General features: G+C 29.8%; 4 protein-coding genes across 8 annotated transcripts in view; 2 read left to right on the forward strand and 2 right to left on the reverse strand.

The window, feature by feature from the left end:
• Window positions 1-16395, forward strand: part of LOC124957107 (matrix metalloproteinase-2-like) — a 157865-nt gene extending 141470 nt beyond the window's left edge. For all 3 annotated transcript variants that reach the window (XM_047513807.1, XM_047513808.1, XM_047513809.1), the window contains 5 exons: window positions 848-1006; window positions 13392-13822; window positions 13956-14254; window positions 15017-15123; window positions 15333-16395. In XM_047513807.1, the coding sequence (XP_047369763.1) occupies window positions 848-1006; window positions 13392-13822; window positions 13956-14254; window positions 15017-15123; window positions 15333-15583 (1247 nt within the window). In that variant the 3' untranslated portion in view covers window positions 15584-16395. The remainder of the gene's footprint in view (window positions 1-847; window positions 1007-13391; window positions 13823-13955; window positions 14255-15016; window positions 15124-15332) is intronic.
• A 1401-nt stretch (window positions 16396-17796) lies between these two features.
• LOC124957111 (phosphopantothenoylcysteine decarboxylase) lies at window positions 17797-20494 on the reverse strand. Its single transcript, XM_047513814.1, has 2 exons — window positions 19616-20494; window positions 17797-19516 (listed from the first exon to the last, which is right to left on the reverse strand). The coding sequence occupies exons 1-2, from the start codon at window positions 20039-20041 to the stop codon at window positions 19346-19348; spliced, it is 597 nt and encodes a 198-aa protein (XP_047369770.1). The 5' UTR covers window positions 20042-20494; the 3' UTR covers window positions 17797-19345.
• Window positions 20495-20592: 98 nt separating this feature from the next.
• Window positions 20593-24430, forward strand: LOC124957108 (tRNA (guanine(10)-N2)-methyltransferase homolog). 3 transcript variants are annotated; one of them, XM_047513810.1, is made up of 9 exons: window positions 20625-21941; window positions 22230-22292; window positions 22396-22641; window positions 22752-22886; window positions 23013-23276; window positions 23366-23504; window positions 23618-23816; window positions 23895-24021; window positions 24148-24430. In XM_047513810.1, exons 1-9 carry the CDS (start codon window positions 21888-21890, stop codon window positions 24307-24309), a joined length of 1389 nt encoding a protein of 462 aa, XP_047369766.1. In that variant the 5' UTR covers window positions 20625-21887; the 3' UTR covers window positions 24310-24430. The 3 variants fall into 3 exon arrangements, with proteins under 3 accessions (XP_047369768.1, XP_047369767.1, XP_047369766.1); XM_047513812.1 differs by lacking the exon at window positions 23895-24021 and having other exon boundaries at window positions 20593-21941; window positions 24148-24210; XM_047513811.1 differs by lacking the exon at window positions 22752-22886 and having other exon boundaries at window positions 20620-21941.
• On the reverse strand, window positions 20772-21200 carry LOC124957112 (cytochrome c oxidase assembly protein COX19). The gene has a single exon (XM_047513815.1). It carries the CDS (start codon window positions 21047-21049, stop codon window positions 20795-20797), a length of 255 nt encoding a protein of 84 aa, XP_047369771.1. The 5' UTR covers window positions 21050-21200; the 3' UTR covers window positions 20772-20794.
• Window positions 24431-25010: the final 580 nt, after the last annotated feature.

Here is a 25010-nt window from a genome sequence, read left to right on the forward strand (position 1 = left end):
AGCTTTTTAGAAGGAGAGACTAGCTGTCTTTCCTATCATTCGTGCTCATCTCCCACCTGACCTCTCCCCCCTTCCCCCTGCACCCTCCCCCCTCTGGGATTGCACTTAAAGCAAGTTTCCTCGTTAGGAAACTTTCGTCGCCGCGATATTTTGGAATTGCGAACCGTTGCCGTCAGGTGGCACGGTTGGTTCTGCAATCTACTGCTATTCAAGTGCGGGGTTGTGCTTCGTATCTTGATCGAAATTCTAAGAGGAGGAGAATGAGTAAGAGGAGTGATGAGAAGGAGAAGGAGGAGGAGGAGGAGGAAGAATGAAAAAAGAAAACAAAAGAACGAGGAAGAAAATGATATAAGGAATCTTTTCTAGAATGAAAAAGTTTTACTTTAACTCGAGGAAATTTCTTAATTTATTTTTTTTTCCTTTCTCTTTTCCTTTTTTTTTTTATTATCTTTTTGTCTTGTTTTTCTTCCTCTTTCTCTCTCTCTCTCTCTCTCTCTCTCTCTCTCTCTCTCTCTCTTCCACCCCTCACACACACTCTTTTTCTTTTTCACTTTAATCAAAATTAGAGTATCGCGTATGATTAAAGGTACGAATAGTATTATTACGTTTTTGAAATGTTTTATTATTCTCTTTCTCTCTCTCTTTCTCTTTCATTCTGGCTTAGCAAGCTGAGAGAGAAGGAGAGAGAGGGGAAATTATTCTAAACGAGAATAGTTCATAACTAGAAAACTTTGGAGATTTTAATCGTTGTATGTATGTGTTTCTCTCTCTTTTATTTCTTTGTCCTTGTGATCGAGGAGATATAAATTATATATAATATATTTATCAAACGTCGAATATTTTCCAGGGACTAGTCTGTTCGCCGTGGCTGCCCACGAGTTTGGTCATTCTCTTGGTCTGGCACATAGTTCTGTTCAAGGAGCTCTAATGTATCCTTGGTATCAAGGATTAAGTCCTAATTATGAGCTACCAGAGGACGACAGGCATGGGATTCAACAGATGTATGGTAAGTTATTAAATTTCAAATATGTATATATATATATATATGTGTGTGTATGTTTTAGAAATTACAAAATTTATGTACAAAAGTAAAATACCAAAAAATTATATGTACCATAAAAGAAAAAAAAAAAAAAAAAAGAAAGGAAAAAAGAGAAGAAAGGAATTAAGATGATACAGGAAAAAAAAAAAAAAAAAAAAAAGAAAAAAAAATTAATATCTTTCATTTCCCTTCTAACGAATCATTTTATGCGCTCTAAAAAATCTCTATCTTTCTCGAAGAAGAAGAAGAAGAGTAGGAGGAAGAGGAAGAAGAAGAAAAAGAAAAAGATTTTATTGCCATTGTTATATACTAGCTTTCTTAAACCACGTAAAACTTTCACGCTCTCGGGATTATATCCACAAAGGATAGATAAATTTCGAACAGTTGTTATCTGCGAAAACGATAGTAATCAAAAGAAAAGTAAGCTCTTTATAAAAGAGAGAGAAAGTGAGAGAGAGAGAGAGAGAGAGAGAAAAAGTTGAATTTTCGAAAACGATACTATGTACACACTCGTATTTATATCTGTGCTGTATAAAAAAAATCATAGTAATGGCAGTAGTAGTATCAGCAATAATAGGTAGTAGTAATAATAGTAGTAGTAGTGATAGTGAGGCAGTTTGAATGGGCGCTAGTAGAGTAGGTAAAATGTGTGAGTAGACAAGTAGTAAAGTCTGTCGTATAATCGGACAAGAGGGAGTAATTCTTACAAGTAGTAGAAAGGTCGTTTCCGAACATACCGATCAGACACGAACGCCATAATGTACTTTTAAGTACAGGACGAACCAAAAGTTTTCTGGATGATGTAATTTGATTCGATTCGATTCGATTCGATTCGATTCTTTTTTTATTTTTTTTATTTTTTTTTTTTTATTTCTTATTGTTTTTATTTTTTCAAAACGATTACAGCCACGAGATTTCTAAGCTAAAATATAATTAGTTTAAAAAGAACTCGAGAAGAAAGAAAAATAAAACGATCATTTTTGACGTTTTTCCTTCTTACTTTTCTTTTCTTTGTTTTTTTTTTTTTTTTTTAACAAATCACAAACAACGAATTTTTGGACCACAACTTCTACGTCTATTTTGTCAAATGTTAATAACCAAACGATAATCACCCTCGGTCTCTATGTACACAGCTGTTAATATTCTCTCTGTAATTATTTCCAATTATTGAAATTCACTTGCAACAACAACAACAAACATCAAAATATTATTACTACTACTACGAATATTATTAGTAACGTAAATAACAATAACAACAACAACCTCTGTATTTTCTGTAACACACGATTCCTCTTTCACTATGATACATATACAAACATAATTTCTCTCCCACCTGAAACGTAAACAATTATTATTAAAAAAAAAAAAAAAAAAAAAAAAAAAAAAAAAAAAAAAAAAAAAAGGAAAAGAAAAAGTAGAAAACAACCATTAATCCATTAACCCACATTTCAGTATGCGATAGTTTTTCCGTGATAAAAAAAAAAAAAAAAAAAAAAGAAAAAAAGATCACGATAAAAATTCGTGTTGCACCTGTGTATGTGTGTGTATGCTCGTGTGTGTACGTGTGTATGTATGTGTGTAAACAAAAATTTTATTTATCCAATCATTGTTATACAATTTTTTCGATCGGGATCTCTCTTTCTCATACGGTTTAGAAGCGTATAGTTGGACGAGGATGAAATGGAACGTGAATAAAATATAAAGAATGACCAGGTGGATGTTTTTTGTTCCCTATGGGATATGGGTCGACCATGCAGAGAGAGAGAGAGAGAGAGAGAGAGAGGAAGAAGGGGGTGAGGTAAGGGTGAGGGATGGAGAAAGAGGGCAGACAGACCAGGAGTGATTTACTATGCCAGCTTTGTCGGTTTTCCGGAGGGATCGCAAATGCATTCCGATTCTCTCTCTTTCTCTTTCTCTTTCTATCCTCATTCTATCCCTTTCTCTCTCTCTCTCTCTCTCTCTCTCACTCTCTCTCTCTTTCTCTGTCTCTCTCTTTCCATCTTCCTTTTCCTATACCATCACCGTGTGCTTCATGTTTGCATTACGAACACGACCGGTGTGTAGTACAGGTACACGTTAACTCGCTACTGGTTTCGCGGTTGTACTGAAAGGTCGATGGTCACATTTGTTTTCCCATGAAAGGGACGTACTTGAATGGGGCTCGAACGAGAGAGAGTCTATCGACTACTCTTTTTCTCTTCCTTCCATCCTTTTCTCTCTCTCTCTCTCTCTCTCTCTCTCTCTCTCTCTCTCTCTCTCTTTCTCTCTCTGTGTATGTGTATGTGTATGTGTGTGTGTATCTCTGTTGATGTGTTTCTACGTTTTCGAATATTTTGTTTCGTGAAAGTCGTGAAAACTCTTTCACTCTTTCTCTTTTTCTTTCTCTCTCTCTCTCTCTCTTTTTCTTTCTCTCTCTCTCTCTCTCTTTTTCTTTCTCTTTTTCTTTCTCTTTTTCTTTCTCTCTCTCTCTCTCTCTCTTTTTCTTTCTCTTTGATATTTCGTCTGTAAATAGTAAGAAATTTTACGGCGACGATTCCAAAACTACTTTCTTTTTTATCTAAAACAAAAAAGAATATAACAAAATTTTCTTACGACGATCGATTTCGATCAATTCCAATGTTCTTATAAATATTTATTATTTATCTGTGAGACTTCACTGGAGGTGGATGTAATTGATAGAAAAAAAAAAAAACAAAAAAAAAAAGAACTTTTAAATACATCACAATTCGGGGATATAATATTATAAACTAATAGCGTCACATTCTACGTTTCAGCTATATCTCTATGATTCGGTACAATTTTTTTACTTATTTTATCAAATAAAAAGAAGAGGGGAAAGAAAAAAAAGAGAGAGAGAGAGAGAGAGAGAAAGAAAAAAAAAGGATGTTGACAATGTCCATTTCCATTAAGAAAGAAAAAGATAGAAAGATAAAAAATAAATTGTATAAATTAATTATTAATAAATTGTATAAATAATTTGATAATTGAATAAAATAGAATTGAAGATAAAAACGAGTTTCTCTCTGTCTCTCTCTCTCTGTCGTGTTTTCCTTCAATGGAAAAACATATTTGAACGATGATATAAAATGATCTTACTAGCGTTTAACGCTGTTTAGATTCATTGAGTGGATATTATATTCCTCTATAATAACTCGTACAATTCGTGGAATGTTTGAAAGATAATTCAACCGGTCGCAGTTGGTCGATATGCCACGACCTCGAACTAACTTCAACGGAATGAAGGCAAAGCGGATTGAAATTTTTAACTACTACTAATAGTAGTAATAGTAGTTATACTAGCAGTTAGTTCCTCTAGTAGTTCTAATAGTAATTGGATAGAGTAGTCGAACAAGAATCAATCGGAAATGATTAAAACTTTGTGTCCCGTTCCTTGAGAACTCCTTTCCTTTGACCAATCGGAACATTCCTATCTTCCTTCCACCCTTACCGTTTCGTTGGCTTGAAAAAAAAAAAAAAAAAAAAAAAAGGAAAGAAAAGAAAAAAAAAAGAGTAAAAATAAAACTTTCATCTCCGTCGTCTTCAAAATCGATCCTTCTTTTCTTTTTTTTTTCTATTTACTTGTTTTTATTTATTTTTTTTTTTTTTTTTTTTTTTTTTTTTTTTTTTTTTTTCTTGTATATCCCTCTTCGGCAACCAACCACCACCACATAAGCACCGTTACATCACATCGCAGATTTTCTTCATCCCTTCTAACGTTGATACGCTCACCGAAGGAAATAGTTGAAGCGTTTCTTTCCTCTTCCTTGAAACTTATCCTTAACTCAGTATACAAATTTTTTTCCTTTACCCCATCATCATCATCCTCCTCCTCCTCCTCCTCCTCCTCTTCCTCCTCCTCTATATCCTTTTCAGTAGTATAGTGAGAAGAGAGAGAGAAAAAATGGAATTGACAAAAATTTTTCTTGATTAAAAAAGTCCCCTTCATATTCCACCGCTCTACTCTCCAAAATAATATACATTTTGAACTTCACTTCGTTACAATTTTCCTTTTTTTTTTTTTTTTTTTTCGACTATATTTTTATTTATTCTTTTTTGTTCGTTTTTAATAAAAAGAGAAAAAAATCTTTCTCAAAAATCTGTCACTCCTCTTCCTCTCTTCTTCTTCCCTCGCTTTTTATTTTCTTATTTTCTTTTTTTTTTTTTCTTCTTTTTCTTCTTTTTATCCCCCTAAATTAATTACAACGTATCAATCGTGTAAAACGGGAGAAATTAATTGGGGAAAATATTAAAAAAAACACACTAAGATTTATTATAATAAAAGGTGGGGAGGAGGGGGAGGGGAAACAAATTACATTAGGAAAATGTGATGACCATAATTCTTAAACTATAGTAGCAAATTCTTGTAACTCCGTTATCTTCTTGGATGATAATACATCTAAAAGGAGAAATAAGCTTTCTATTTTAAGGACGAAAAGGAGACGTATAAAATAGCACAGTGAAAATTCTCGTCCTTGTTTCCCCCTTTTTTCCGTTCTGCTAAGCACCATGGATAAGAACAAAAGGTAGGGAAAGAGAAGGAAAATTGGGTATGGAAGGAGGGGGGGGGGGAGGGAGGGAGATTAGAGAAAGAGAGAATAAATAGCAAATGCCCTTTTATCTCTCTCTTCCTCCGAAGGATTTCGTTTCGGTCTTTTATTGGTGGAAGAGAACACTGGAAAGAGGAAGACCGCTTGTTTCCCTTTATCCTTTACCACAACTCGCTTAGAATCCTTTCTCTCTTTTCTCTTACCTTCCATTCTCATTCCCCTCATTTTCACCCAACCCTCCCTCTCCCCATCCCCCTCCCCGATCTTCCCACAATCCACACCCTCCAACTACCCATCGCTATTCTCAATCCACTTACTTAGTTAACGGAAAGCGTTCGAATTCCCATTGAAATAATTATTTCGTTGAATTGTTATCTTTCTTCTTTTATCTTATATATATATATTACTCTTCTCTTCTTTTCTCTTTTCGTCTAATTTCGTTTTTTCTTTTCTTCTTCTTCTCTCTCTCTCTCTCTCTCTCTCTCTATCTATCTATCTATCTATCTATCTATCTATCTATCTATCTATCTATCTATCTGTTAACTTCTAACCAATTATACTACTATAAAGAAATAATTGGATAAAACTGGGCCCGACGGTCGGGTTTTATCTGTTGCTTCATGAGAATATCTGAGAAAAGTATTTCTTTTTTTGTTTTGTTTTTCTCTCTTCGTCGCCATCCCCTTCACCCCTCATGTAATTGTATATTCATATATATGTATATATATATATATATATTTTTTTTTTTTTTCTCTTTGCTCTCTTCTCCATTTCGTCACAATTTTTTACATTTGACCTTTATAGTTCTTTCTATATATAATATATATAGATTTTAATAATATTAATTCTGTTTTGATTAAAAAAAGAAAAGAAAAATAATTTCGTTGTAGTTACTTTTAGATTTTATTCTTTTTTTTTTTTTTATTTATTTATTTATTTATTTTGTAGAAAATGTCAAGGTAAACATTCGTTTACTATAAATATATATATATATATATATATATATATATATATATATATTTATGAAGGGGCATTGACCTCGATAATCATTAATCAAAGCGTGTAATTGACAATAAGAAAAAAAATTTCTCATCTCGGGATGAATCTGAACGAACGAACGAATGAATTAATTAATCAAAATTCCTCGTAGTTTTTTCCACATTATACAGTTACTGCTCCCTTCTCATTCTTCCCGTCGTTTTACCCCGTATAATCATATCGAATTAAATCCGCGTCCCTATTGTTCCTCCACAGAGAAAGAGAGAGAGAGAGAAGATAAAAAGAGACAAAAAGAAAGAAAGAAAGAGAGAGAGAGAGAGCGAGAGAGAGAGAGAGAGAGAGAGGGAATCTTTGGGAAGTGCCCAGCGGCGGTCGTTTTAAAATAATTTGATGCATTATTTATTGTCACGAACGAAAGTGCTTCCTTTCTCTCCCTCAACAACAAAAAAAAAAGGAAAAAAAAAACAGAAAAGAAAAAAGGAAAGAGAGAGAAGAGGAGGAAAAAGAAGAAGAAGAAGAACGCAATCCTCAGCAGTAGCCGATTACCACCCTAACCCCCTCTCTCTCTCTCTCTCATTTCTATCTCTTTTTTTTCTCTCGACGTCATCGCCATCGCCATCGCCATCGCATTCTGAAATCTCGTTTTCAAGAAGGAGATAAAGATTTCACCATCCAAAATGATGATAGCACACCAGCTTCTTCATACCTTCTCTCTTTCTCTCTCTCTCTCTCTCCTTCCCCTCTCTCTACCATCCCATCTTTTTTCTCTTCACTTCTACTTTTCAACCCTCTATCCCCCCCTCCGCCATCTTAATCCTCCAGTCTTTCTTCCTCTTCTCCTGTTTTTTTGCAGTCTTTTTTTCTTTCTTTTTTTTTTTTTTTTCATTTCTTTTTCTCTTCGTAAATCGTCCGTTCATCATCCATCGTCCATTCAATTGATTCTCTCTTTCTCCTCTTTCTTAGCTTCTTCTTTCTTATCCTTCCTTTTTTTTTTTTTTTTTTTTTTTTTTTTTTTTTTTTTTTTTGTAGCATTTCGAAATAGTTAAGTCTCTCATCATCTTTCATTTCCCATGTCTTCGTACGTTTATATATTCGTCTCTCTTTTTGGCTCATTTTTTTTCTATTTGGCTTTTCTTCTCTCTCTCTCTCTATCTCCCTCTATCTATCTCCATCTCAACATTAATTTTTCTCTTTATCTCTATCTCAACATCACTATCTCTTTTTCTCTCCCTCTCTTTTTCTCTTCATTTATTTTCCTCTTTTTCTTTCTAACCATCTTTTCCTCTCTTTCTCTCTCTCTCTTTGTTTCTAGACATCTCTCTCTCTTTCTCTTTAAACGTCTCTTTCTCTCTTTATCTTCTTTTCTTTTTCTTTCTAGACATCTTTCTCTCTTTCACTTTTTTTTCCCCTAGACATCTCTCTCTCTCTCTCTTTTCCCCTAGACATCTCTCTCTCTCTCTTTTTTTCCCCTAGACATCTCTATCTCTATCTTGTTTTTATTTCTCTATCTAACGCATAAATTGCGAATGGGTTTGTAAATCGCACAGTAAGACAGGAAACTGCTCGTCTTTGGTAGAAAAAATGTTCTTAAAACGCTCGTCTTATTTCCTCCTACCACCACCACCACACCCCCCCCCATTCTCTCGTTCTTGAGAAATCGCGTTTGTTTGCGCATCACTTTAATGTAGAAGCTTTGGGTTACAGAATAACGCTTCGGGGATGAAAAAGAGTTGAAAAAGTGAGAAAATAATACACGGGGAAAAAGAGAAAAGAGAGAGAGGGAGAGAGAGAGAGAGAGGGGCGGACAGACAGAATCGCGAAAATTGGCCACGAAATGGCGAGCTAAACGAGTCGATTATTATCACACCGTACAGTTTTATTTCTTCCTCTATATCATTTTCTCCCCTTCGCAATATTTTCGTTGGTGTTCTCCTTGTATTAGTGTACTGGCGCTTGTTATTTTCTCGTGAAAACAATTTCTCTCTCTCTCTCTCTCTCTCTCTCTCTCTCTCTCTCTCTCTCTCTCTCTCTCTCTCTCTCTTTCTATTTTCAATTTATTTTATTTTATTTTAAAGAAATATTTTCTATCTATATTTCGAACTTGGTTGTAATTAAAAAAAAAAAAAAAAAAAAAGAAAAGAAAAGAAAAAAAATTAGGAACGATCACACCACACTAATCCTATATCATTGAGGGAAGAAAAAGTTTTCTTCGATGGAAAATAATTCTTATCGTTCGGTTGTCGTAATTTTTTGTACCGATATATTTTCTTTCCTTTTTCTTCTTTTTGTTTCATCGTGGAACAAGTGGAAGAAAGGGAAAAAAATCTCATGCGAAAAGAAAGTGTGTAAGGAGAAAGATAAATGGTTAGAGAAAGAATTTACTCGAGAAAAATGACTATCCCCATGAGTATCAAAAGTAAGTGGGTATAATACGGCCACCGGGCGGCTGTGGGGTTGAGGTCGAAGTGAGGGTGGGGATGGGGTTAAAGAAAGGAAGGAAGAAGGAAAGAAAAAAGGAAAAAAAAAAGAAACAAAAAAAGAAGGATCGTTAGGTACTCAACGAACGAGTAGAGTACGTAAACTTCTTCGTTTTCCGCGACATGCATAAAACATATTTCGCGACGTTGACTTTAACGATATATATCCACCACCCGAACAACCCCTCACTCGCATCCCTATCCAGGCTTCTATCCCCAATTCCTAGGATTCTTAGTTTTTTTTATTTCACAACCGCGACGAGTCGACGGTAAAAAAAAATTTCGTAATAATGCTGGGAGAAAAAGTTCTCGCTCTTTTTTTTTTTTTTTTTTTTTTTTTTACTTTTGGCTTTCTCATCTGCTGCCGCTGCTGCTACGTTTCTGTCTTTTCGTGTCGAATAAATAAACGATTTTTTGAAAAGGAAATGGAAAGAATAAAAAAACAAAAAGAAAGAAAGAAAGAAACAAAATAAAATAGAAAACGAGAAACGTTTCTTGAATATACGATTTATATAAATATATATATATATATATTGAAGTTTTCTTTGATCCTTCAATTTCGTGAATTTTTACTTCCGAATTCAAGCAAGAAACATATTTCAAACAAATTGAATTTTATTCGGGAACGCGTTTGTTAGAAAAATATTTGGAAATATGATCAATTTCTTTTGTTTTTGTACGTGTGCGTGTAAATGTTTATTCGTAAAAATAGGATGAAGAATGAGAAATGTCATTGTGTGAAAAGGTATATCCGGTTTGACGCCATCGCATTTTCTTATTTTTTTATCTCTTAAAAAATAAAAAGGAAAAATAATAAATAAATAAAGAAAAGAAGAGACACTTCGAATATTTTATACGTTTATATATATATATATATAAAATATAATTTTGTTTTATAAAATTAATAAGAGAATGAAAAAAAAAAAAAAAAGAAAAAATAAGTAAATAAGAAGAAAGAGAAAGAGAGAGAGAGGGAGAAAGAATAAAATAAAAAAAGATTAAAAATCATCGACAAATTAATTAAAATAAAAGTCAATAATTTTAATCATTACTTTAGATCGATCACTTATTTATCCTCTATTCATTTTTCCTAACCTAGAATAAGTTGAAGTAGAATCGATAATTTGTTTCTTTTTTGTATAAAAATTTATTCAAGAAGGAAAACGATTAAAAGAAAATAAAAGAAATAGATTCAAGGAATTGTTCGATAAACTATCTCTTCAACCAATTATCTTGTTAAATTGGATTTCCATTTTTATCCGTAAATCATATTATTATCGAGGATGAAAATTTTTCAGGATGATCTCCCGAGGGTATAAAAAACTTTTGAGGTTAACTTCTCATGTACGAGGCAAAAAGAGAGAAAGATAGAGAGAGAGAGAGAGAGAGAGAGAGAATTTTATTCATTCTCTCTCTTTCTCTCTCTCATTCACTACACATCTTTTTACATATATATTTATATATCTTTCTACATATCTATACATAAAGAATTAGTAGATAATAAATAGATATTGCGTATATATACATTTATATATATATATATATATATATATATATATCTTTATTGCATCTGCATATCTTTTCTCTCTTTCTTTCTCCCCCCTCTCTCTCTCTATATATATATATATATATATATATATATATATATATATATATATATCTTTAACTTATATTTGAAATCAGGAATTATAGTATTCGTAAGAAACATCATTATGCTTGGTACATTCGTATCATCATATCGAGCCCGCATTATTCGTGGAAATACGTGATGGGAGAGCTCGAAGCGAATCAAATACATACATACATACATATATATATATTATATATATGTGTTTGTGTATGCATATGTGTAATGTGCGTGTATATGTATGAGTATATGAAAGTGAGAGACAGATGGACCGGAAGATGTTGTTTCTCTAATGTTAGCAATGAGATTGTGTCGGCGGGAGATGGGGGAGGGGATGGGGAAGGATGGACAAGGTAGAGATGGGTAAAATGGGAAGCCTTGGGTGGTCGAGATCCGCGTTGGAAGTCCTTCGTAATTGCCAGCACCATCATCCAAGTTCGCCTTAATGAGCAAGCCAAGGGCTAATTTCGTATTCCAAGGAGAGAATCTACTAACTTTTCTAGGATAACTATGAGCGCAAAGATTACTCCACTCAAGACTCTTATATTTACGTATAAAATTCTGTCCCATTATATCTGTCTATTTATTCATCCATCTATTCATCTATTTATTTATCTCTTTCTTTCGTTTCGAATATTTCAATGTTTTTTTTTCTTTTGTTTTTTGTTTTGTTTTGTTTTTTTTTTTTTTTTTTTTTTTTTTTTTTTTTTTTTTTATATGAAAGTAAGAAAATGAATTTTGTTAATATACGTTCTGCATTTTTTTCTTCCTTTCTATTTTTGTTCTTCTTTGCATTTTTAATACTCCGAGAAAAATAATAATAACGTGTACACGTTTTTTAATTTGACTTAATCGAATTCCATATCGAAACACGATATTTCCTGGCAAATAATTAACGCAGAAATTAATTTGGAAGATATTATTACTATCAGAAAGAGAATTAAGTATTGTAATATCGATTCCATAATTGTTACAGATTTACTTCTTATGAAGTATAATATATATATATATATATATTTTTTTTTGGTCTGAAAAACAAATTAGAAATGTACATGTATATGCATTGCATAGCGCATATATATATATAAAAGAGAGAGAGAGAGAGAATCGGTTCTTAAAGGGAAAATTGCGAGGTCTTAGTTTAAGGGAGGAAGGGTAAGATGTTAAAGGATAGAGGTAGTAATTTATGTACTAACGGAAATAGCATAAAATAGAGAAACTACGAACACTGCATCCTAATTTGACAATTTACACATCTTCTATATGCATATATACTTAATATATATGTATAAATATATATCTATATATATATATATATATATATATATATATATATATATATATATATATATATATGTACATGTCCTTAGAATATTGTTGGAATGATTAATCTTTCATATATGAATAAAATCATGTTTTCTCTCTCTCTCTCTCTCTTCCCCTTTCTCTGTATTTCTCTTGACTATTTGTTCTTCCTTAACAAGAATTTTTAATGATGAAAAAATACTCCAATTCTAATTTACTTACTTTACTTGAGGGATGATTAAAAAAAGAAAAAAAAAAATAAAAAGAGAAAAAGCTGTATAAAATCGACAAAAACAGTTAAAATAAATCAACATTCATCTTGAAGATGAATTTTGATTTTAAAGGATAAAATTTCCACGTAGATATGATAATTCATTGAATTTAGATAATGGTACGTGATAATAATTTGTCAAAAATATGTTTGAATTTATATTGCTTTTTTTCTTCTGCCTTTTAATGAAACTCCTTTTATTAGAAAATTCTCTCATATTCCACTTCTGAAATCAAAGATTCAAAGATTTAGGTTGAGGAGTAAACCGAGTAGGATCGATAAAAGGAACGAAGATAAATAATCTCGTTAATAAAAGTCTCGTATCTTCTATTTCTCTCTCTCTCTCTCTCTCTCTAGGACTATAAGAATCTTGGCACGAAACTCTATACGCTAAAAGACAAGGTGTGTGAGTGGATGGAGAGAAAAAAGGAGAAAAAAAGTGACGAGAAGAGTAGGAAGGAAATAGTGTCGAAGAGAAAGAGAGAGAGAGAGAGAGAGAGAGAGAGAGAGAGAGAGGAATAAAACGATTAGATGCAATTATCGATAATCTTCGTTGTAATTGCATCAAACGATTAGAAGAGATTAAATTTGGCAACCACCAAACCATCACCACCACCACTACCACCACCATCATCAAGTCGATAACGTTTCTCTCTATCCACGGTTTTGCGCTGTTCGTTTGAAGATTGCATTAATTAGCTAACCTCCCTGGCTACGAATATTAATTATCTTTCGTTTTCCATCTTCTCTGTTTCTCTTTTCCTTTTTCTCTCTTTCTGGACGTTCCAAAAATATATATTATTATTCCACTCTACTGTATTAATTTATAAACATTATCCTATTGATGAAAATGGAAATTTTAAAGAGATATAATATAATTGGATATCAATTGGTAATTAATACAATTAGAGATGCTACAGTTTAGAAATATTTCATTTTTTTTCATTTAAGAATATCTATAATGAAATAGAAATTAATTGTTTGTATTCAAAAACTAATGAACAAAGTATAGATCCAATATATATATATATATATATATATGTGTGTGTGTGTGTGTATGAATGTAAATGAAAAAGTTGGATTATAAAAAGTGTACATGTAATAATTTTTCATGTTTAAATAGGTGCACCTGAAGAAAAATTATGGGGTAATATACCTGGTGGTGTGTTTCCACCAGAAAGGCCAACACCTCCAACGACGACGACGACGACGACAACGACATTAGCAACGACTTACAGACCCTGGAGAACACGACCGACGAGACCCAATCACTATCCGGACTATGGTAGACCTAGAAGACCAGATCGTTATCCGTCGAAACCAGATTACAGAACTGAGAGGCCGGACTATCGACCCCAGAGACCTCACAAACCTCATAGACATCACACGACCACATTGCCGGCAATTACTACGACAACAGTTAGATCAACGATTTCTCAAAGACCTAGGTTCAGGTGGACCCAATCACCTAGGAATGATGTACCAGATAAATGTGATACCAGTTATGATGCAATTAGTATCATACGTAGAGAAGTGTTCATATTTAAGGGACGCGTAAGTATATATTATCTTTTAAATTTATTAAAATATTTTCTTTCTTTTGTTTTTTATCCTTCGGTGAGAGATTGGTGTATAGTATTTTTTATATATCTCTATGGAATAAAAAATTTTGATTCATTCCCATAAGTATCTATGGAGAATCGGTGACAAAGGATTGTACGAAGGATATCCGGCGGAGATCACGAGGCTGTTCAATCTACCAGAGGACATTGATCACGTTGATGCAGTTTATGAAAGGCCCGACAAGAAAATAGTCTTTTTTATTGGGAAAAAGTACTACGTCTTCAGTGCTAATAATCTTGAATCAGGATATCCGAAACCGTTAACAAATCTTGGACTTCCGGCTTCCTTAGAGAAAATCGACGGTGCTATGGTTTGGGGACACAATAGTAGAACTTATTTCTTTAGCGGTTCTATGTATTGGAGGTATTAACAAAGAGGATCATTTTTTCATATCTTACATCATAGCTCTTCTTTCTTTCTTTTTCTCTCTCTTTTTTTTTTTATTTTTTTTTTTTTCCTTGTTTTCTTTTCTATACTTTAACGTTAACATCCTGATTATAAAAAGACTCGAAGAAATTTTATCAAGAAGGAAACTTCTAGTGTTGTAATCCGTCAAACTGATAACAAATCTTTTTTAAACTCCATGTTAAAGTAATGTAAATTTTCAAAGTTCACATATTCATGTACAAATATGTATCTGTATTTTTTTCCTTTCTCTTTTTTTCTTTTTTTTTTTTTTTTTTATTTATTTATTTATTTATTGTACCTTTTACCCAAAATTTTACGCAAAAGTTTTTCACAATTTTTAGCTTTTGTATAAGAAAAGTTAATTGTTTTTAATGAAAGTTTACATGATGAATATCAAAAAGGGTTCTTGGATTATTTTTAAATTTAGTTAATCTCTTTTTCGAGACTTTATGGGACTAATTTCTTTTTTTTTTTTTTTTTTCTTTTCTTTTTTATTCGTTCAGATTGTAAAACTACGATCTTCAACTAATGAGTCTTTGAAAGACATGTAAAAAAAAAAAATAATAAAGAACAGAGAAAAATAATTGATATTTAAAATCGTAATGTAACTTTGGACACATCTAATTTGAATATTATATAGAGTTTTTTATGTAAAGATAAAAGATAATTGTTCTTTTGTCAAAGATTGTAGTGTTCATTGGAATCATATCATTTCAGGTTCGACGAATGTGTGAATTATGTCGAGTTGGATTATCCAAGAGACATAAGTAGCAATTTCGGTGGCGTTGGTAACGACATCGATGCTGTATTTCAATGGAAAGATGGTAAATATTAATAATATAATAATAACAACAACAACAACAATAATAATAATAATAATAATAATAATAATAATAATAATAATAATGATATAGTAATGTATTGTCTCTGAAACGTTTTTACAAAGTCGTCTTTTAATAATAATGAACCTTTGAGAAAAGGGAAGAACTCTCTTTTTTACTTAATAACGAAATAATTTTCTCTTTTTTTCCAGGCAAGACGTACTTCTTCAAAGGTAAAGGTTTCTGGTTGTTCGACGATCTCAGAATGAAAGTCGCTCACGAGAAACAGAAACTCTCGGCACCCTTTTGGATGGGATGTCCCCGTAAATTAGAAACGAACGACGTTGAGAATAATATTCCTAGGAAAGCAAAGATCGTCAGTTCGTCAGCAGATTCCATTGTTTCAAGGCTCGGTGGTGCTATTATTTTCACTCTTATAACTTTCGTCTTTGTACTTGCGTAATAGGTAAGATTCAAATAAAAAGAAGAAGAGAAAAAAGAAGAAGAAGAAGAAGAAGAAGAAGAATGTACAAGAAATATTGTTACGTCTTCAAAAAATAATTATACCAAATATATACAAAATTCTTTTTTGCAAAATATGAAAGCAAAAAATATATGCATAATTTTCTCTATGTTGATAACTCAACATAAATCGTCCATATATTTGATATAATTATACCAAATACACATACATATATATATATAAATCAACATAAATAGTCGTCCATCTTTGATATAATTATACCAAATATATATATGAATATAAATTTTTTTTGAGGGCTGGGGGAGTAAAATAAAATGCATAATTTTATATATGTTGATAGATCAACATAAATAATCGTCCATCTTTTATATAATTGTAACAAATACACACACACATATATATATATATGTATGTGTATGTATGTATGTATGTATGATGTATGTATGTATGTATGTATATGTATGTGCTCTCTATAATATAATCTAAGTCTGATGAAAATCAAAAGTATCGGAAAATGAATTTCCTTTTAATTCGTGTCTTTACAAATGCCAATGATTATATGAACAAAAAAAGAAATATAGAAAAGAAATAATCATGTAATTTTTAATTAACGCATTACAATATTGTTTCAAATGCGTTGTTCGAATACTTTCGAAAGAAGTACTTACCCCGTCAATTAAATCTTACCCTGTTACAAAAGCAAAATGATACAGTTCTTTTCTTAAATAAATAAAGAAATAAAGAAAAAAAAAAAAAAAAAAAAAATTAAAAAATAAATAAAAAATAAAAATCAATAGTTACCAAGGACAACAGTTCAATCCTTACAGAACTGTATATATATATATTTGCTATAATTGCCATATATATATATATATATATATGTGTGTGTATGTATATATATATATACATATATATATATATTTAAAAAACATTTATATCCTCCCCCGTAATACGTATTTAACTTAATATTTATAATTTATATATACATAGATTATATATATATATATATATATATATATATATATATTATCGTAAAATAATAAAAAAAAAAATAAAAAAAAAATAAAAAAAATAAAAAATAACTGGCATGAATTTACATCATGCCTGCCTGATATATATAATGATATACGACCGTCGCTAAATGATAGAAATAAGAATGGATTTAGAGAGACAAAGATAAAGAGAGAGGTGGAACATTAATGCGATAAATTAACAGTCCTGGAAATGAGAAATATTTTTTTATACTACGATATAGGAATTTGTCCAGAACTTTTGATTAGTTCGCCATTAAATTAAATAATAATAATAATAATAATAATAGTAATAGTAATAGTAATAGTAATAGTAATAGTAATAATAATAATAGTAATAGTAATAATAATAAGAATAATAAATAATAATAACAATATCATAATCCATCCATTGTAACAGATTTTGACAGCACAGAAGAGAGATATAGAAAAGTCTACTTTCTTACTGGACCAATAATAATTCTGGGATGCATTAGTGAATCCAAATCCTAATGCTATTTTACAATTTTTGCTATGTCATAAACATTAACATTCTACAATAATTTTTTTTTTTATTACGCACACTGCCCATTTTATATATATTGTCTTTTTTTTTTTAACTTATATAAAATAATGTTCTTATTTAAATTTAGTGCCGTTCTTTGGTAATGTCTAATTACTATTAGTGAACAAATATGATGGCACTATAAATTTTTAGTATGTAAGTATAGTCAAACAATCTAGCGTATGTATTTTCTCTATATTTAGCTTATATATAGCTATATACATACATACATATATATATATATATATATATGTATATATATATATATTATAATTATTACCATATACAATAATTTATCTAAAGACACAGATTAAGTGTTGTCAGTTTTATAAACTGTGATATTTATAATACACAAGCGCGATAAAATATTATAAATTAAGCATTATAATGTTGAGAGAAGGGCAGAAGATAATATGTATTTGGGATTAAATCTTTACAAATACATACATATAACGATTTGTAAGTGCTTTATTAGAAGAAAGTAATTTTTATTAATTATGAGAATTAAAAGGTTATGTTAAAAGTGTAATTAAAAAAAAAAAAAAAACAAAAAAAATCAAAAAAATTAAAAAAAAAAAGATAAAAAAAGGATTGTGTAATTTCAGAATTACGACATATTTACCATGGAATAGTAACGTTTAATTTTTTTTTTTTTAATACAGTATAGATTTTTTTTTTTTCTTTATTTCTCTTTTTTGTTTTACATATCATCCTTATACGTGCATTTTTCCACCTCTCCAGGTATTCCAAATACAAAGAAAAAAAAAATTAGAATATAATGGAACGATAATAATAAATGATATAATTCTATATCCTATTATAAATTTACGCTTCATTATTATATATATATATAAATGTATATATATAATAAAGCGATTTTTTTTACACACGAAAGAGGGAGATGAGAAATGATGATTTCTCTTAATGTAATCCTTTTTATAAAGAAAGGAAATACTATGTAATTCTTTATTAAATCTGTCGTGTAATTTTTATGTAACTGTTTATTGAACAAGATCTTTTGCTTTATAATAAATGATAAACATAATTGAATTAGAAAATATTTTTGGCTATTATTATATATATATATGTGTTTGTGTGTGTATGTGTATATATGTTTATAATATATACATATATTATTTCTATATATATATATATATTTATTTATTTATTTAACAAAAACATGTACATTTGCATTTGGTGAAACAACTTTAAACGATATGTTCAACAGAATTTTTCTTTTCTTTTCTCTCCTTTTTTTTTTTTTCTTTACAATTTTTACAATTTTCACAACTAACAGAGAAAATTTACAGCCTCAATCAAAAGTATCTATCTACTTGTCTAACAGTTGATTACATTTTATTGAGTGACACTTTGAAGCTACGATGAAAAAATGTATGTGCATGTTCATTGAATACTTGCGAGAAAAAAAAAAAAAGAAAAGAAAAAAAAGAATAGTTACATACACCAACAGTTTTCTATAAAAGAACATTATGATAATAAGCTATGTGATTTTTTTCATTATCTTATACATCATTTGACACTTGTTGTAGGGCTTATTACACATTTTCCCTGTTCAAATCCATTGAATTGTATTTTAAATATTTATACTTTATAATATTTACTTTCTATTATTATTTATCATTTTAAATGATACCATTTTGATTGAGGTTGCATTGATATATGGCAATGATTCAAGTTCACTTTGTTTTAACAGACTAGAAAAAAGATACCTAGGCATCTTTACAAATCTTTTTACAATTGATGTTTTATTGTACATTTTCCATTCGAAAAGAATTTATTTTAATGGAGTATTTATAGTTTGGCAATGTGAACTAAAATCAGAACCTTGTTCCTTTATTCTCTGTGGCCTGTAATTCAATGAATTTTTAATATTTCTAAATATTCCAATTGAGAGAGAGAGAGAGAGAGAGAGAGAGATGGCAGTATGATCTTTGTAAATTCTGAAGTTACGTTTCCGCAAATCTTAAAACACATTAAGCGTAATTGAGCCATAAAATATTTTTGAACTCTATCAGAAGATACTGCATCGACTCTCTTGGAACCTTTAAAATCTCAATTTTATTCTTTTAATGTATCCTATGTGCGCTCATTCCTTTGATACGTTCCTGAGTAACATCTCCTTCGGTATACAGGTTCAACCTCCTGCTACATGCGCAGATCAGGTGGAGAATACGGATCCCATGGATTGAGTAATCTTAGAGTTGTTTGAACAATCGTATCTACCTCTGCCATTCCACCTATTCCAGTATCACCGCACATAAGAGTTTTAGAAATACATGGTAATTCTCTATAACCCCATGATTTAAGTAATGAAATCTATTAGTGAAGATATAAAATACGATTAATACAAAATAAATTTAACAATTTATTTTCAACATTTATTCTATAATATTAAAAATTAAATTGTAGTTTTACCTGTTGTGCAGTAATCGGATGTTCCCACATCTTTGTATTCATTGCAGGACAAAACAATAAAGGTTTTGAAGGATCCCAAGCACGAGCTACGCAAGTGAGTATATTGTCACATATTCCAGAAGACATTTTACCAAGAGTATTAGCATCTATCGGTGCAATTAAAAATAGATCTGCCCATTTAACCAGATCAATATGTAATACCGGATCACCTCTATCTTGCCATGCAGCCCATTCCACTGTATCCGATAGTACCTGAATTCCTGGTGGTAACTCAGCCTCTTTTAAAAAATGTTTTGCCCTTTCAGTAACGACAACTCTTACTTCCAAATTACTTTTCCATAATTTATCCACTAAAAGAGGCAGTTTAATCGTCGCGACGCTACCAGTGCAACCAATTAATACTCTTTTTCTTGAGGCACTTGCCATTTTGAAAAGAATTTCAGAAAAGCAGTTCGCAAAAGCACGCTCTAATAAGCAATATGAATATATGCTTGATATTCCAAATGAACTTTTACCTTTTGGATCCTATAAACGTGTGTATACAAAGAAGTATACTTTATAGAATAGGCCTTTTAATATATAAGTATAAGTATCACTTATTCTTGAATATCTTTTGTGTATTTTTTTCTCTTCTTTTTTCTTTCTTTAATAAAGTATGGTATATCCTATTTATTTGATATACTTTAAACAATGTCCACAAACTACATTTACATGATAACAATTGTATGTATATACATATATATATATATATATATATATATACTCTTTTTAAAATCTCATTAAAGCTCTAAAGCACTATTGACACTTTCCTTTGAACGGATTCTTCTAAATGCTTCGTTTAATCACTTCCAAAGTTCTTCCCTTTCTTATTCTTTTTGTTTGATAAGATTGGCAGTAATATATTCTTCTAAATGTGATGAATCACATGCAACTTAACTCGCACTCTAACTTCTATAGATTTCTAAAACGCATGAACATTAACTGTCTTAAAAAGACATACCAAGAACTTATCGTACAGTCTGAGAACAATATATATTTTATGAACTTTAAACTGGTATTCAATTTGTAACTTTTAACCTGGATTCCTTATGATAAGGGAAATATAGTGACATAGATATTACGTAGATGATGATCAATTTTTTCTACGTTTTGTTAATCAAGCAAATATTCGTGAAACTGTTACGTTTTTTTTACTTCATCGGTAAAACCTAATTTCGACCAATCTTCACGCGCCATAAGATTTTTATCCATTCGACAATCGAGATAATCCTTGGCAATATGTCTGCACATTGTATTTTGATTATTATGTTCTAATAGACATCTAAGATAGTCGATCATTACTTGTTTGCAGAAGCCTTCATGATCGAGAGGAAAACTACCCTTTTCGGGTGGCACTGGCTTGAAAGATTTTTGCCCAAACGTATACGAGGACATAATTTAGATCTAATCGCATGGGGGAAAAAAAAAAATAAGAGAGAAAGAGAGAAAAGAATTAGAAGAAAGTACAATGAACGAACATAGAGAACTCTAAAATGTCCCACTTAAGATTCACTTAAAACACGAACAACGTAAAAGCCTTTCCAATGATCGTACAATCTTTTATTTCGTTCAATGATAAGCGCCATCTTCTGGATTCATTCGAAACTTCTGCCAGTTAAAATTTTTTTCATTCGACATATTTTAATTAAATCTGACGTTCTGTTTCGAATAAAAAAAGACACAAAAAAAAAAAAGAAGAAGAAGAAGAAGGAAAGAAACAGAAAAGAATTTTAATTAGTAAAAAAAAAAAAAAAAAAACGATAAAAGTAAACTAATGACATTATTTCATTCGTAGCATTGTACGATCGAAAACAATTTGAATTATCGCGCGCTTTTCATATTGAATACAATTCAAAATTCATCTCTCCTACATCATAGAATTTTTTTTATAATTTCATTTTTATATTCATATAAAAAATCCACTCGATTATAAAACAAAGCGATAATATTAATTTAACCAATTAATTTGTTAATTGAACACCACGTGGCGCTAATAATTAATGACTTCCGTGTCAGTAGGCATTCTAGCATTTTGTCGTAGTTATATCAGTTTATTCTTATAGATAAATATTGCGTTTTGTTATGTATTTAATATGATATTAGTAAATGTTAATTAAATAGAAATGAATGAGGAATGTATATGAGGAAATCAAAAAAGAAAAAAGAATAATGTACAAAGTAAAGAGGAAATAAATTTCATCGAATTTGTAAAGATTAATAAAATTCATTGACAATGAAGAAATATCTGTTTTGGTTTGCTCATGAACACATTAATTTTCGATTACCTGTGAGTTTATAAGATAAACAATATAAAATGAGATATTAAACAAATTTTTAATTAAATTTTATAACTAATATATCTTTTTATAAATACTTTATACGTGTTTATGTACATGTATATGTTTTAAATAATACATGTTATTATCCTAAGAGGTTATGTCGTCTAACTATAAATTATTTTATATTTATATTTATACGCATTGATGTAGATTACTTTGATATTACTTATTAAATTAAATGTGACGTTTTCTTTTTTTTTTTTTTTTTTTTTTTTTTTTTTGTTGTTATTTTTTAGGAAATGGAATCTATTTTTTATATGTTCGATATAAAATTACCTTCAATTTCTAATAGAGACCAAGTAAGAGAATCTGACAAATTATTTGATCATTTAGTCCTATTATCCAAAAGTAACATTTGTAAATAATTTTATAATTGAATACTAATTGTTGTCTTATTTGTAGCCATATTGGATAGTCGATATATCATCTGAAAAAATTGTACATAAAATAGCTAGTAGGGCAGTATCTCTTCGATTTTGTCTTGAACTGTGGGCAAATGGAAAGAATAATGAAGAATTGCACAATAATTTAAAAACTTATCCCATAGAACAAATTAAATTGTACGCGGATAAAGAGAAATCGTTTAAAATTATTGTGGAAACATTTTGTAAACATTTTTCGCAGGGTGAAAAGATACAGAAAATTGAAGTAAGTAAATTTTTTACAATGGCAAAAGTTTGATCATTAAATTTTATATCTTCATTAATATAATCTACATGTAATATTAATGTATTTCAAAATGTCATGATCAGTAAAAGTCTTTCAGTTATTTACCATTACAAGGACCTGTTAAATTGAAGAATCCAGATACCACCTTATATTACATAGAATTTTATGGCTTAGATCCCAATGAAATTCCAGATAAACCTTATGAATTATTTTTTGGCAGATGGGTAAAATTTCTAATGTTATTGTCATGAATGATTATTTTTTGGATTATAATTAAATGTAATTTTTTTGTCCTTTTTGTTTGTTTTTCTTTTTTTTCTTTTTTTTTTTTTTTTTTTTTTTGTGTTTAGATCGCGGACGGACAAAGAGATTTGATACAAAAATTTTCTTTAAAAAGGAGAAAATTTATAGGTAATACTTCGATGGATCCTCAATTATCATTGATCATGGCAAATCAAGCTCAGATTAAAACAGGAGATATCGTTCTTGATCCATTCGTTGGTACTGGTTCTTTATTAGTTGCCGCTTCTCATTTTGGGGGTTATACATTAGGAACAGATATAGATTTTCTTATGCTGCATGGACGTACGAGACCTACTCGTATAAAGCAAAAAGTAAAATCATTGCAAAGTCTTTTTTTTTTATACTTATAGTATTTCGTATATTCTCTCTTATTGTATTAATAAAATATAAATGATCTTAGATTAGGGAAAAGGATGAAAATGTGGCTGCAAATATGGAACAATATGGGAGAAGTTCTTATTATATTGACGTAATAATATCAGATTTTTCTTATCCTTTATGGAAATCAGATATGTTTATAGATGCTATTATTACCGATCGTAAGTAGAATATTTTACTTTTGTTAAACTGATATGATAAGATTATTCCTTTACAAAGTTCATGATTAATTGCATTACTTTTTCAAGGAAATCTAAAGAGGTTTTTATTGTAGCACCTTATGGTATAAGAGAATCAACTGAACGTATAGGAACAATGAAAGCAAATCCTGTGATCGAAGAACATCAAGTATCAACTCATATTCCTTCAAAAGTTGAATACGGTTTACCACAAATATATAAAGATTTATTAAACTTTGCAGCGAAACACTTGAAGATTACTGGTAGATTAGTATGCTGGTATCCAATATTTAGGTAATTTTAATTATTTCTTAAAGAATACATATAATATAACATATCATTATCAGATATCAATATTTCTTATTTTCACAGAGATCAATATTCCTCAGATCAGTTACCTATACATCCTTGTTTACAATTAATAGCCAATTCAGAACAGGTTCTTAGTAATTATACAAGTCGTATATTATTAACTTATGAAAAAGTAAAAGAACCACAGGTACATTAATCGCTCTATTCGATGTTTCAGATTTAACGACATTTCAAAGACATTCTTTTATAATAATATAATATTTATGATAGGCATTATAACTAATTTTTATTTTTATTTTTTTTTTTTTTTTAGGAGACCGATGACATAAATTCTATATGTTTAACTGATTTCCGAGAAAAGTATTTTGCATTAAGAGAAGAAACGCGAAAAGAAAGAAGAATGAAAAAGGCTACAGAAAGAGCAAAGAAAAAAGAAGATTGGGAAAAAAGTAATGGAGAAAGTATGGAAAGATGACCAGACAATGATTTTTTATCTAATAGATTTTTCAGCTGATATTTTATAGCATCTATGTTGTTATTATCAACATAGTTTAATTATTTTAATTGAAAAGGATAAAATATATTTGTGTACTATACATTGTTAATGTATTGTTTTTTTTATTTTTTTATTTTTTTACTCGTATTAAAGTATATATTTATTTAAAATCTCCACAACCATACAACTACACTCTTGTTGCACAAATTATTTTTCAAGAATATTAATGAACAATCTCATGAATAGATAGATGATAGTTTATCAATCATTAATATTCTTACAGCAACGTGGATGACAACATTAAATCCAACAGGTTTTCTTTGCCTATCAACATCTCAATTACGCATTTTTAAGCTATTCTCTTTCAACATTATATTATATTTCACAATTTTATTTTTTTCTTTTTTCTTTCTTTTTTTATTAACGTTCTCGCGAAATAAATAGAGATTGATGACTACGTTAAGGAATACTAGAAGTGATTCACTTCTGTGCACTTTAATGGAAATTATATATATATATATATTTTTTTTTTAAATTATAATATAATGTAAGACAATAATTATGTTTAGTGCAAGACAAAATGCTATATGAAATGCATACTTTCTTTCAGTATCTATAATTTTAGATTTGAATTTGAATCCTGTAAAAGTATAAATTATTTAAAACTATGATACTTTATG

This window comes from Vespa velutina, chromosome 24 (genome assembly GCF_912470025.1).
Source record: "Vespa velutina chromosome 24, iVesVel2.1, whole genome shotgun sequence".
Taxonomy (NCBI): Eukaryota; Metazoa; Arthropoda; class Insecta; order Hymenoptera; family Vespidae; genus Vespa; species Vespa velutina.